This window comes from Dromiciops gliroides, chromosome 2 (genome assembly GCF_019393635.1).
Source record: "Dromiciops gliroides isolate mDroGli1 chromosome 2, mDroGli1.pri, whole genome shotgun sequence".
NCBI lineage: Eukaryota > Metazoa > Chordata > Mammalia > Microbiotheria > Microbiotheriidae > Dromiciops > Dromiciops gliroides.
The window spans coordinates 202,887,219-202,901,782 of record NC_057862.1 but is presented as its reverse complement, the minus strand read 5'-3'; the positions used below and the strand labels follow the sequence as shown (position 1 = coordinate 202,901,782).

The following is a 14,564-nucleotide window of genomic DNA, read 5'->3' as shown; positions in this document are numbered from 1 at the left end:
TGATGGAGGCAAAATTTAAACTGTGACATACTGGCTCTCCGTGTAAATACCATTAAAAAAAAAAAAGAAAAAATGCAGTCTAATTCATGTACAAACCTTAATTGGCTAAATTTGGTGATTTTTAAACTCTTTTTGAAAAGAACTAGAAGGAATATAACATCAAATGTAAGTGATTAATTAATCCTGAGATCGACAAGTGTAAATGGCATTTCTTAGATTATTTTTCTATAGTTGATCAGATTATTTAATTTTATTTTTGGAAAATATTAACAGTAGATTGAGAAAGAATGTTGCCTAGTGAAAAGAAAGCTGGATGGCCTGGGAGTCAGGGAGACCTGGGTTCTAGTTCTAACTACCACATACTAGGTTTGCTAGGAGATCCCTACACAAATCACAGATTTGAACAATTACTCAATAGTGTGTTACTGAACAATTGACTCATCAATAAATGCTTGGTTATTAATTGCTTGTTGAGAAGTTAATCTAATTATCACTCATATTCTGTTAGGAATGCAAGAAAATCAAAGTTATGAAATGTAGTGAAGTGTCTAAGAATACATGGGTGGTAACTGTTCCTCTGATCAATAAACGTAGAGGACTATGACTCTATAGAACTGGTCAGACAGCAAAAGAACACCTTAAATCTTCAGGAAGTATACAGGTGGGTTTAACTACATTCTTCTCCTTCCTAATATGTCATGTTTCATTTAAAAGCCTGGAACATGTAGGAGTGTTCCTCAAGCACGTACAGTGGCTTTTATGACTGCCAGAAAATTGACAGGCAAAAGTTGGAGCTGTTTTGCAGAACATCTTAAGCAACAGAATAAATGATCTTGTTTTCTGGGAACTTCTTTCCACATTTTTTTCTAATACAATTGCTTTCTCGACTGTATCTGACACCTACAGATTGGCTGTGTGTTTAAACTAATTCTCTCCTGACAGGTAGGTCGAGGTTCACTCCCTGTGGCTCAGACATTAAGCATCAAGCATCATTTACCAAGTAGCTGCAACTTGGATAATTAGGACCAGATCAAAAAGAGAAGCCTCTGCTCACAGTGATTCTTACCAGTGTGTCTTTGCTTGTGTAGTGAACCATCCATCCTTCCTTCATTACTGAGCTGCTTTTCCTTTTTGTGTGTTTGACAGATTGAACCACTCTCATGAGAGGAATATTGTTACTGGTTGATGGGCTAGAAGAAAAGTAAAAATATTTTAGGGAAGAAATGTTTCCACATATAGATCCATTTCATTCATATATATATATATATACATATATATATATGAACACACATATTATATATACTGTTTGCATGTATATATGTGCATGTATATTTGTGTATATGTTTAATAATACATGTATGTTTTATATATGTATATGTGTGTATATATATATATATATATATATATATATATATATATAAATAAAACATATCTTTTTCAGAAATGAAGTACTAAAGTGACCCTATAGTTCTCACTGAAAACAAAGCAAGACTGGAAGGTTGAAATGAACTATATACATACATACATAATACATGGGACTGACTTTATATATGCCTATTAAAACTAATGAACATCTAATAAATACCTGAATTTGGACTTAATATGTTATTGTCTTGGTGCAGGTGTGCAATATTTAGAACTAATTACGTAGATAATTATGTAGTTCTATCTGAACACCTGAGTTCACATCCCACCTTTGACAAATATTATCTGTGTGGTCCTGGCCAAGTTACTTAGCCACTTCTCACTGTTCTAGGCAACTCTTTGAGAAGATGGCAGCCTGCCTGGATAGAAGGGGTTCCCTCACTCTGGGGCTCTGATCAATGAAGTCCAATGTCTATCCCTCTATGTAGAGATATTAAAATCTTAAATAGCTCCTTCAGGATATTTGCTCATTTGTTTATATTTTACATTATCTAAGCTTGTTAACTGGAATGTGGACCTGTTTTGAAAAGAATACCTCCTACTAAGAATGTGATGTCCTTTATATATGGGAAAGTTGCAACTGACTCCCTATCACAGAATGCTAAAGCTAGAAAGGTCTTAGAGATGGCTTAGTCTAAGTCCCTCATTTCTAGATGAAAGAATTAAGCTTTAAAGAAGTCAATTGATTGGCCAGTATCACATGGGACTAAATATCAGGATATTTAGGTCTGAATTTCTAAGTTCTTTTTCCAATCCTTATGATGGATTTGTTTTGATTCTTCTACTTTGTCTTTCCCAGAGGCCATAGTTACTAAAGGCATGCATGCATTTAAGTGACAGATGGCCAGGGGACAGACCTCTCTTAGTGCATAAAAATAACCAGAGAAGTTGTGTTAATAGATTATTATTAAAGTTTTTGTAATCATGATACTAGTGCCTTAGTATTTACAAAAACTTTCTCTTTAACCACTTTGTGAGGTAGTGTAAATATTGGCATTTCCTCATTAGAGGAGATGACTAGTCAATCCTATGCAATATTTGTTTACAAATGTGAAATTATAGTAATAAATGAAACAACATAACATGGTGGCAACTCTTGTATTTGTGGCAAGGAATAATTGATAATACAAGTCTTGTACACATACTGAAAAAAGCAGACACCATATCTTTGTATGTTCTGAAGAAGAGCTTTCAACTGATGTTGATGGAATAGACAGAAGCATGCTATTTTTCGCTGTCATTTTTTTTCTTTTAATCAAGTTTTCTTGCCCAAGCTCTGTAGCTAACAGGTGTGAGAGGCAGGTCTTCCTGACTCCAAAGATGGCCCTCCACATGATTCCAGCTCTATCAATACCTTTAAAATGCCCCTAAGATAAAAGTTAAAAACTCTAGATTCTACTGTTTTAACTCAGAAACAGGACCTTTAGAGAAAGGAGTCGTAGAACTTCTCACCTGATCATTCGGTTTGAATCATCATGGTCTTGATCAAGGTCCTGCACATCCCCATTGTCACTGTGGCATCCTGTCATGGCCGTCTCAGAATCCTGGACCATTGATTCCTCCATGTCATCCATGAGCCCACTATTTCTTTCACTGTCATTGTCATCACTTCCTTCTTCCATGACCACATCAGACTCTGCCCCAGGGCTAAGAAGATCTAGAAAATTGGATTAAGACAACCATGAAAATAAACATTGACCCTTGGGGCCAGGGGCTAAAATAAAATTGAGCATGCCTAATGAAAATCAATTAGTAATCCTAAAAGATATTCATAAGTAGTTCCTTATTTTCTTTTACTTTATTTTCCTGGGAATTTATTTCTATGGGAGAAGGTAATGTTTGTTTGTTTGTTTGTTTGTTTCAAATAGCAGATGCTTGAATTGTCTTGGCCTACTTATATGGAGGGCCACTGGAGGAATAGGGAAAATGTGCCATTTATAAAGGTGACAGCAGACCCCGAAGCATAGGAGGTCACTAAACATGCCACTAGATCTAATTCTTCTTTGTCTCCACTCTGACAAGCAGAAATACACAGGGGATCCCAGAGTATGCTTGTATAGCTTGTTACCCAGCGGGGAGTACAATTAGACTCATAAGTTGATGTTGTTGATACTTTTTAATTGATATTTCTAAGGAGTAACAGATCATTTAAAATGCCTTTAAATTTCTGACATATTCATAATATAAAATAACATAGTGCTAATATTTAGTGGTCAATGAATACAATATAGTACATTAGGTAGTAATAGAAAATAATTATTTTAAAATTAGAAATTGATTGATTAGGAACACCAGCCTGACAAACTACAAAAAGTAGGTAAATTGAGAGTTTACCAGATTTTTCAACTTGTATGGGAAATAACATTTTCAAAGCAATCAACAGCATCTCTGAAATTGCTCTGTTCTCCCACGGTTGTAGCTGTCAAACCTACCCTGATATTCACTATGCTTGACACAAAGTCAACACCACACTATAGGAAGTGGGAAAGTTGCCAACTTCTCAATTTTGGCAGCTAATTCAAAGAATTAAATGCCAAAAGGCAACACTGGAATGCTTTCTTGGAGAACCACCCCAACCTTCTCTTTCCAGGTAAAATATATTTGTCTCCAAGTAATGGAGGGCTTCCAAGTAAAGGAGCCATATCTTTGCTTAAACTACATAGAATTCTTACAATATTTAAAACACTCAAACCCATTTTCCCCTATCATGTTTTGAACATTATTTTGTTACCCTTGTACCCTGGGAAAGAGATATTAAATCTACCCAAGGTCATGAAATAGTTTGCTGTTTTAAGAAACTTGTCCATGAGAATACTATTCTGAGGATTAGTGGCATGGTATGAGAATCTCTGGAAAGAAAATTTAGGGTGTTTTGTTTGTTTTTCTTAAGAATGGGTGATCTGTATTAGATTATAGGATCGTGGATTTAGAGCTAGAAGAGAAACAAAAGGTCATGTAGCCTAACCCTGTTTTTTACAGATAAAAAACTGAGGGTCAAGGAAGTTAAGTGACTTGTCCAAAGTCATCCAAGTAGGATATATCAGAGGTAGAATTTCATTTCAAATTCTATGACTGGAAGTAGAGCATTTGCTACTCTACCATGCTACCTCCCTTTGTAATTTTTTTTATTCCCTGTTCTAAGTTCTAAAAAAAAGTACTAAAACTGGATTTTAAAAAATGGACCTCCAAAATCCTATTTTGTTCTGAAGAAGTCTAAGCAAAGATCCTTAACCTTTTTTACACCAGGACCCCTCTGGCAGTCAAGTGAAAACGATTGACTCCTCAGAATAATGTTTTTAAATGCATAAAGTTAAATTCATATGATTACAAAGGAAATCACTTATATTAAAATATAAGTATAAAATAATTTTTAAAATAAATTCCAAAATTCTAGATTAAAAATCTCTGGAAGAGAGAACATATATGTAGTATGTGTGTGCATATGTTAACATGTGAATTTGCTCTGTTCAAACTGAATTAACCCTATGGAGGTGAGGGAAGAGTAAGACAGTTATTTGGCTTTGGTTAATCAAATATTCACCTTCCTCTTCAGAAGACTATTGAGTGTATTATTTCTGTGGGAGAAATGACTGGGTGCAAGGAGGGGGCAGATCAATAACTGTAACTTGTAGGCAACCCTGGCTGTAAGATTTCTATATTACTCATCAGAAAAAACAGAGTTCTGATGCAGAAGAGATATGAAAGTGCATTAGTAATTAGCATATAAAACCACCATTAAAACATCAATGGCTGTACTGTATTCTCTAATATTTGAGGACTTGTGACCCTTTTATTGAAGCTTAATGCACTGAAATGAATACTTTCCTGGAATGTGCTCAGTTGATTTGGAAATGCCAAACCCAGGCATTAAATAATCCACATTAGGCAAATCAGAGAATTTAGATGTGGAAGGGGAAAAAATACCACTCAATAAATGATTCTCTTTACCTAGCAGGGAAAAATCAAGGATACAACATATTTATTTGCAGGGGCCCAAGAAGAACTGATCCCTTCAACCTACCTCCATTAATGGCGACTTCACCCAGGCAGTTGTTGGGTACTTTTGGTGCACATCGCTTATGACAGTTGAACCTACAATCTGATCAGAATGGTAGAAATAAGTGGCTATGGACTCCTGTGCTGGAGAAGAAATGTATAACAAAAAATGCATTTCACCATGCCTGATTTCAGACTGATGGATAGTTGAAAATTTCAGAATTTAATTAGTAAACAAACTCAGATTTTTGACTCTTATTTACCTTGAAAAATCGGTCTAAAAAAAGTGTTTCCTCACCTTTACACTGTAAGCCCTGTCTAAAAAGGCCTTTGAGAAGCTTCTTGCAATACTGGCATACTGTTGGCCGTGTGTAGGAGTGGATGACAAAGGTGTGAGGAACCTTAACTTTGGACAGCAAGATCTTGTCAAGCTCAATTGGTCGTCCAATATATGACTGAGAGTTGGATCTCTTCTCTCGGCCAAGAAAAGATTCTGAAGGTGACTTTTGCTATAAATAGAGAAGGAAACAATGAATGATCCCAGAATGCTTGCAAATGTAATGGGAAAGCCCCCCTTACTTTTAGTTTCTATGTTTCCCAAGTCGAAGAATTAAATAAGAAATACTTTTCTAGACTTAAAATAAGAGATCTGCAGAGAAGGACATTTTGTTTCACAATTCTAGGAATTTCCAATATTCATTAGAAATAGTTAATAGCCCTTTTAGAGGCTTGTATTTCAGAGAGAAAACAATTAAGCACGACACAAATGAGGAAGTTGGATTGTTACATTGTGGTCATGGCCATTTACTTGGATGCCACTCAATGTGACTAATACTGTACCATTGAGGAAATAATTTCATTTCAATTTGCCCATTATTAAAATAATAAATTAGAAATAAAACCAGGAACAACCCTCAAAGGAGATGTGGGAATTACTTGTTAGTATATTTTGTCTAAATGTATGAATACTTGAATTATTATGTCTGTGATTTCCTTAGGCTAGGGAACTCCTGGTATGGGAATGCCCTGTACTAGACTGTAACTGTCTTATACTTAGTGGATAAATAAATGCTAGCAAATTGTCTGACATCAAGCCCAGGTTTTCCTGACTCCATTATATCAAGTTGCTTCTATTCTTCTTATAAATAAGAGACGGTAGATAAGAGGTTATGCTTCCCAAATACATTTCTTCTCCACCTATTCATTACCTAAGCCCATTTCATTGAAGACTTTGGAGTGCTCTGGTTTTATTTTAAACAAAATCTCCATCATCTTAGATCTTTCCCTTAAATGCCTATTTCATCTAATTTTGACTGAAACCTGGATTTTCTGTGAAGACACCACACATCTGACAATCCTTTCCAATGGAAACTGTTACTTTTATCATAGCCTCCCATTCTGCGAAAGAACCAAAAGAAGGGGTAATGTAATGCTGGTGTTTCCCTTCTATTTCTAGACTATTTTTGGTCCTTGTCCTTTCATAATCTCCCCTGTTATAAAGATCATTCTTTTCTTACAGTAACCTATCTGTTTGACCACTGCTATCCTCTATAGACCTCTACAACACTCTCCCCCATTCCTCAGTTATTCATACATGTTGATCACTATTACATCTTTTCCATCAACACCATTCTTGAAAACTTCCATATTTATGTTGATGAACCCTCAAATGGCTGCAAGTGATAGGATACTACAATCTTTGATGAATTAAATGAACATCATCCAAAAGATGATAGTGGAACGTGGGGGGATTGGGTAGTCTGCAATATATTACCAACTAAAAGCTTCACTAAAACTGGCATAAAGGCTGGCATCAGAGAGCATTAGGACTGGAAAGGGGGGACTGGTTACATGACAAGAGTGGACAAGCACAGGATCTGCTTACATCTTCTAACTATTGAGATTTAGAGGAAACCACCTACAGAACATTGGGTGGCCCACCATAGTGATTTTTACAGAAGAACTCAAACATGAATAGCACAGGATAAGAAATCATGGATGGGTTGTGCTCTTCATCACTGGAGATGATCCCAACCATATAGTTGGAATCTCATCTCTATCCTGACACAACATTTCTTTAAATTCCTCATTTGCAACAACCTCCATTTCCTAAGTCTCTTCGTTATACCAGCAAGGTCACAATTTAGACCCTACTATGATATAGCATTGTATTCCCTCTAAGACAGTGAATTCCAAACTTTCGCTGTCAGATCACAGTCCTATTCTTCCTTTCCTCCCATTCCCTCACATAATAAACATGCTATTTGCAATCATTATGACTCCTAGTCTCTCTACCTTTCTATAATTGCCCAGTTGAACTCTATTAGGGTAGCTCTTGCTTCTCACCACAGTTTTAATTCTATGATCAGTAATTTCAGCGACCACTAAAAATCTCCAACCTCAGAATCTGTTGCCCCTTGAACCTAAATCCTTTTTGGCTTGCTAATCATCAATGTTGTATAATATCTATACAATGGATTTATTTCTCAACCCCTGGTTCCATGATGTGGAATGCCAACAGAAAAAGACTATTCTGCTTATTTCACTGAAAAGAAATTTCTTCTGCACAACTTCAGCTGAGCATCCCCTGATTGTCAGCAATGTTACTCATTATTCATTGATTCCTATCTCATTTCCCACAATTGCTGTTCTAATCCTTTCCCTATCCTTAACCCTCTTGGAATCCTTCATGGCCTTCAAGGCTCAATTCTACACAAAGCCTTTTCTGACTGCCCTGTGGTTAGTGCCTTCCTTTCCCTACTCCCCTGCCCAACTAATCTGTGCATGTGTTGTATCTCTTGGCAGGATCCAAGACCACCCCTATCTTTTTCAATTAAATCGCAGAACTAGTAATGGTCCCTGATCTCAGACAAACACCGACAGGCCCAAACATGAATCTAAGCTATGAATGGACTTTTTGTTACTAGACAGCCTTGCCTCACCTTTGCTGTTACTCCTCACCACTGTTGCTACACTACACTGTTTGATTCTTTGTCTAGCCACTAATATATACATCAAGATCTAGCCTTACTGCCTCATGTCTCCTACTAAAGGAGGCCTCAGCACATGTGCCTAATTTCTTTCTCCCAAAGAAATAAAGAAAACTTTTTGCTTATAACTTGCGTGAGCTCTTTGGCATTTTCAGTTAAGAGTGGCTGCAAAATCTCTATGATTCTCTGGTCATTTGTTACCAGAGTTGACACTTAATAGAATGTAAGTTCTTTGAGAGTAGTAACTGGTTTATTTTTATCTTAGAGCTCTAGTTCCGTGCACATTGGAATATAGTGATAATTTAATAAATGTTTGTTGGATTGAGCCCCCCAATCCACCTCCACATTCATAGCATAAAATCTTGTCTTCAGTAAGAAGACTAAATTATCTAACATGAAGTCCCTAAACTTCCATCTCCTATAACCCAAAACTTATCAGTGTCAATTCTCTGCTCTTACTATCAATTTTCTCTTCTCCTTCCCTCATTTCTGGGAAATCACTACAATTTAGAAAGGCTAATCTTTCCACCTTTGTTTGTTGACCTCATCTACTTATGTGTCATCTGGCATATCTAATTTCTGTCTCTATTGATTCCTTCCTATCTGCACCCAAACATGATCAGGTCTTCTGAATCCTAAAAAAACCAAATCTTCACTTTTTGACCCTTTTAAAAAAACTATCCCATCTATCTCTTCATTTTCTTCATTACTATATTTGGGAGAAAAATGCTTTACCTCTACTTCCTTGTTCGCATAATCTAGCATTTGCCTCCAAAACTTTTCTGAGGCTACAGGAGTCAACTAGGTTACATAGTGGATACAGTGCTGAACTTGGAACTGGGAAGATCTGAGTTCAAAACCTGCCTCAGATACTTAATAGCTATGTGATCATGGATAAACCACTATTTCAATCTTCTCATCTTTAAAATGGTGTGTTTAGACTTGATGGCTTCTATAAACTGACATAGTTACCCAATGCTCTTTTAATTATCATATTCAGTGTTGTTTTTTTCCTTTAATGATAATTCTATTGACTCATCTACAGCATTCTTCACTAATAACCACTACTTTAATTTGGATACCTTCTATTCTCAGGTTTCTAAGACACCATGGTTTCTCAGTGTCTCCTCCTTTCTTGAGTATCACCTTATGAGTTCATGTACATTTGATTTTCACAACTACTTTGTGAGTAGGCAGACCATGAAGCATTGTTCCCATTGCAAAAAACTAGGGTAAAACAATTTTTTTTAAAGTTACTTATCCATGGTTTTGCAGATAACTAGACTTAGGACTAGAACCTGAGTAATCTGGATCCCAGTAGAATAGTCTACTATCTATTAATCCCTAGCAAGATACTGCTGTGCTTCATTTTCAAATATAATGATTCTGGCAACATACTTAAACATACCTACACAGAAACTATGCCCTTTGGGCATAGTTCCAAATTGCTCTCCAAAATGGTTGGATCAGTTCACAACTCCACCAACAGGGCATTTGTGTCCTAATTTTCCCACATCCTCTCCAATATTTATCATTTTTCTTTTTTGTCATATTAACCAATCTGATAGGTGTGAGGTGCTATCTTTTAATTTGCATTTCTCTAATCAGAAGTGATTTAGAGCACTTCTTCATTTGCCTATACATAGCTTTGATTTCTTCATCCTTTGACCATTTATCAATTAGGGAATGGCTTGTATTCTTATAAATTTGACTCAGTTCTCCATTTGAGAAATATTTGAAAAATAAGGCCTTTGTCAGAGACCCTTGCTATAAAAGTTGTTTCCTAGCTTTTTGCTTTCCTTCTAATCTTGCTTGCATTGATTTTATATGTATAAAAGCTTTTTAACTTAATATAATTAAATTTACAAATTTTACATATTGCAATGCTCTGTCTCTTGCATGGTCATGAGCCTGTAACTCACTTACATTCTTCTTTAAGATGTTATACCACTTGCTGCATGTGATTAGTATCGATATTACTTCATGCTTTTTTTTTTCCACTTCTGTCGAAACATAATAGATTCTGCTTCATCCCCTTTCCTTTACTATGCATGTGTCTCTCTGCTTCAAGTGTGTTTCTTATAAAAAACATATTGTAGGATTCTGTTTTTTTATTCTACTCTGCTATCTACCATTTTATGGGAGAGTTCATTCCATTCACATTAACAGTTATGATTACTGTGTATTTCCCTCCATCGTATTTTGTTATCCTGTTTGTCCTCTCTCTTTTACCCTGCCCTTCCTAGAAAGTGTTTTGCTTCTGTCTACCACCTTGTCATTGTCTGCCCTCTCTTCTGTCAGTTCCCCCACCCCCTTATCTAACTTTCTATGGTTGGATTCTGTTTGTTGTTTGTGGCTTTTTTTTTCTTTTCCCTTTCTTTTAAATTTGAGCTCTGGTCTTGGGGTGGAAAGGGCACTGTCTCATGTTTCTTGTGCCAGGGACTGCAGACTTTAGCTGTTTGCCTGGTGCTGTACTGATGTTACCCTGAAGTCCATGGGGGATCTGCCTGTTTGGTACTGTGCTGAGGGGTGAGGTGGTGGTGGCTGGTGCTACTGGAAGCTGTAGTAAGCTCACAGCTTACCTGGTGCTGAGATGGGCTCCTAGTGCTGGTATCTGGCATGTGCTGAGGCTGGTCAGGTATTTCTACATTTCTGGGAGTTGCACTGAAGCATGTGTTGGTCTGGCAGCTGGTAGCTGCCTATTTGCCCAGGGATATGCTGAAGCACATGGAGGGGCTGGGGCACTGGTGGCTGCCTGTTTCCTTAGCACCTATAGGGTTGGTATTTACCTGTTCATCTGGGGATATGCTGAAGCAATATGGAGGTTTTTAGAGTTGGAGTCTGACCATTCCCTTGGCTATGCTGAGGTACATGGGTGGGTGGCGGGGTCCTGGTGTTGTTGTTTGCCTGCTCCACTGCATTGGGGCTCAGGGTCTCTCACTGGTTTGCTGAGAAGGGGCTAACTGCTGGCTTGCTGCAACACTTCCTGTACTGGACTGTGGTCCCCTTTTACTCAAGACAGACCTTTCTTGATGATCTTCCCAGTTTCTGGGGATAAAAGGTTGTATCACCTGGTCTTTTTTGCTGGTTCTCCTGTTCTAGGATGTGTTTCAGGGCACTATTTTATGGTTGTTTGGAAGTGAGTATGGGAAAGCTAAGTAATTTACTCCATGTTATCTCTTGAGATAACTGGAGACACTCTGGTATTGAACCACAACATATGTAGTGTCTCTTTTCCTACATAACCATTTAGCTTAAAGAACTAAATAAATGGGGGGGGGGTGACAGCTAGGTGGTGCAATGGATAAAGTACTGGACCTGGATTCAGGAGGACATGAGTTCAAATCTGGCCTCAGACACTTGACACTTATTAGCTGTGTGACCCTGGGCAAGTCACTTAACCCTCACTGCCCCCAACCGCCCCCACAAAAGAACTAAATGAATGATGACATATGACATCCTCTAGTATCACTTCTTCTTGATTTTACCACTTCTGTCAGTGGGAAGATCATTCTTCCAATTACCCACTATCAGAAGCCAAGTTTTCTTTGAATTCCCCATTCTCAGATGCTAGGTCAAACCTCAGTAGCTATTCCTATATGAATATGATAGGATGCTGTGCATAGGAAATGATGAAAAGGATGGTTTCAGAGAAATTCTGGAAGACTTGTATGAACATGAGCAGAACCAGGGAAACAATTTTTACCATAACAATAATATTGTAAAGATGAACAACTGGAAAAGACTTAGTCACTGATCAAGACAATTACTAGTCATGATTTGAGAGGACTCATGATGAAATATGCTATTTATCTCCAGATAGACATGTGACAAGACTCAGAATGCAGATTAAAACAGTTTTTTTTTTCTTCCCTCTTTTGGACATAGCTAATGTGCGAATTTGTTTTGCTTGTATTTCTCTCTCTCTCTCCTTCTCTCTCTCTCTCTCTCTCGTGTGTGTGTGTGTGTGTGTGTGTGTGTGTGTGTGTGTAATAAGTTTTGTTTTTTGTGCTTTCTCAGTGGATGGGAAAGGGGGAAACAGAAGGGAGAGAATTAAGATATGAAAACAAAATTGGATTAAAATAACTTCTAAAAACTAACTTCATGGACCCCAGTTTAAGGACCCCTCTTTCTAGGCTAAACAGTTCTTCCCTCTCCAATATAGTTCCTTCAAACTATCTTCATATGGCATGATTTTGAGGTTCTTCACCATTTTGCTTACTTTCCAGCTTACAAATGTACTTACAAAAATGTAGTACAAAAAACTGAACAAAATACTTAAGATGTGGTCTGACCAGAGCAAAATACAGTGTTATACTTTCCTCATTATTTGTGATGATTTGTGAAACTGGGTATCTGCAATATTTGGGTGATAATTCCAAGGCTTGAATTTTTTAGCACTTTATTACTACTACTACTACTACTACTACTACTACTACTACTACTACTACTACTACTACTACTATTAACAGTTCAAAGTACTGTACAAATATACTCTCATTTTCCTCACAACATCCTCTTGAGGAAGGTGCTATTTTTATCCCAATTTTACAGATGAGAAAATAGGCTGAGAGAAATGAGCTGAGAGAGGTTAAGTGGACTTGTGTTCAGGGTCACATAGTTAGTATGTGTTGGAGACTGGATCTGAACTCAGGTCTCTCTGATTCCAGGTTCCTCAATCTATCCACTGTGTCAGCTAGCTACTTCTATTATAATACACCTTCTATATAATTGGTGGGTCGCTTATATTTTTCAGTGAGATCTGTCACTAGATTAGAGATGATATTTATATAGTGCTTTAACATGTTAAAAAAGTTTTACATGCAATAAATCTTGAATCACAACCTTTCTGTTAGGAACTTTTTTTGTTTAATTTATTAAAAATGTAAATATAAGAATCTGTGATTTTTTACCCCCTTCAACTCCTAGGTGGGGTATCTCCATGGTAGAAATCTTATACACCAATGTAGATCATAATCAGTCTATGACTTAGCAATATGTCTTAGAGAACTGCTTGAGGAATGTAAAGATTAAAATGGCTTACTCAAAGTCATACAAATACTAGTGGCTGAAATGGGAATATAAATCTTCTTATAACTCTAGCCCAGTAATCCATTTCATTAATCTAAGTAATATTCTTGCTTCCTCTATGAAAAAGTCAAAACTTTAAAAATCTCTAACTTTTTTTTTATATATAACCACCAATGAAAGACCTTTTTCATATATACACTAGACTATGGTTTAGTTTTGTTTGACTTGGAAAAAACCAAACACCTGAGTTAAAGAAAGTGGTCAAGAATGCTCAAAAGGCCTTTAAGATTGCCACAGGTGTGACCTACTTGAAGCCTTTCCTCCTGGCTCTAGTTTTAACTTGTCTGCTCTTTCTGAAATTACATTTACTTATCTGTTCAGTTCTTGATATGCCTCAGAAATGAGAATAGAGATCATTTATAATTTTTATTGTTCTTTTAAGCTTCATCATCTGTAAAATGGAGATAGTATAACAGTACTCACCTCCCAGGGTTGTGAGGATAAAATGAGAAGAAAAATTATAATGAATTTTGCAAACTTTAAAGTGATCAAGTTTTCCTTCTCCTCCTCCTCCTCCACTTTGGATTGTCAGTTAGTGCCTTGTCCTTAGGGATTAGATTCCTGATTTCATTGCCTTAGAGAGTTCCCCAGGAGGAACATCACTCAACCGATGCAAACTGGCATCTTCTCTTCAACCTATAATCTTTTTAAAGAGTTGTCTAGATTACAGAGATGTTCAGTGACTTGCCTAGAGTCAGAGGCAATATATGAAGCCAGATCTGCATGGCTTCAAGGCCACCTTCCTATCACTTAAGCCATGCTGTCTCTTTCTTTGCACTGAAGAGATTCCTAATATATGTTTAATGATTTCAAGGGGGCTATCACCAGTCATCTTGACTTTTGTCTTGCCATGGATTTAAGATGACTCTGGAGGAGAGTGTGATGCCATTGGTACTCTTCAACAATGAAGGATGAATAGCAACAATGAATTAAAATGAATGTCATCAGATATAAACACAGTCGATAATGCCATACACAGGCAAATTAGAGAAGTCTATCATAAACTGAAATACTCCCTTAATTCATCATATTTGATTTACTGCTATCAATTTGTATCTTACA

The 14,564-nt window shown here is 36.8% G+C and overlaps 1 protein-coding gene across 2 annotated transcripts in view; it reads right to left on the bottom strand.

The window, feature by feature from the left end:
• PRKD1 (protein kinase D1) overlaps window positions 1-14,564 on the bottom strand; it is a 432,388-nt gene that overhangs the window by 76,071 nt on the left and 341,753 nt on the right. For both annotated transcript variants that reach the window (XM_043986862.1, XM_043986863.1), the window contains 4 exons: window positions 5,720-5,930; window positions 5,447-5,524; window positions 2,878-3,082; window positions 1,067-1,190 (listed from right to left, as the gene is read on the bottom strand). In XM_043986862.1, coding sequence (XP_043842797.1) covers window positions 1,067-1,190; window positions 2,878-3,082; window positions 5,447-5,524; window positions 5,720-5,930 — 618 coding nt within the window. The remainder of the gene's footprint in view (window positions 1-1,066; window positions 1,191-2,877; window positions 3,083-5,446; window positions 5,525-5,719; window positions 5,931-14,564) is intronic.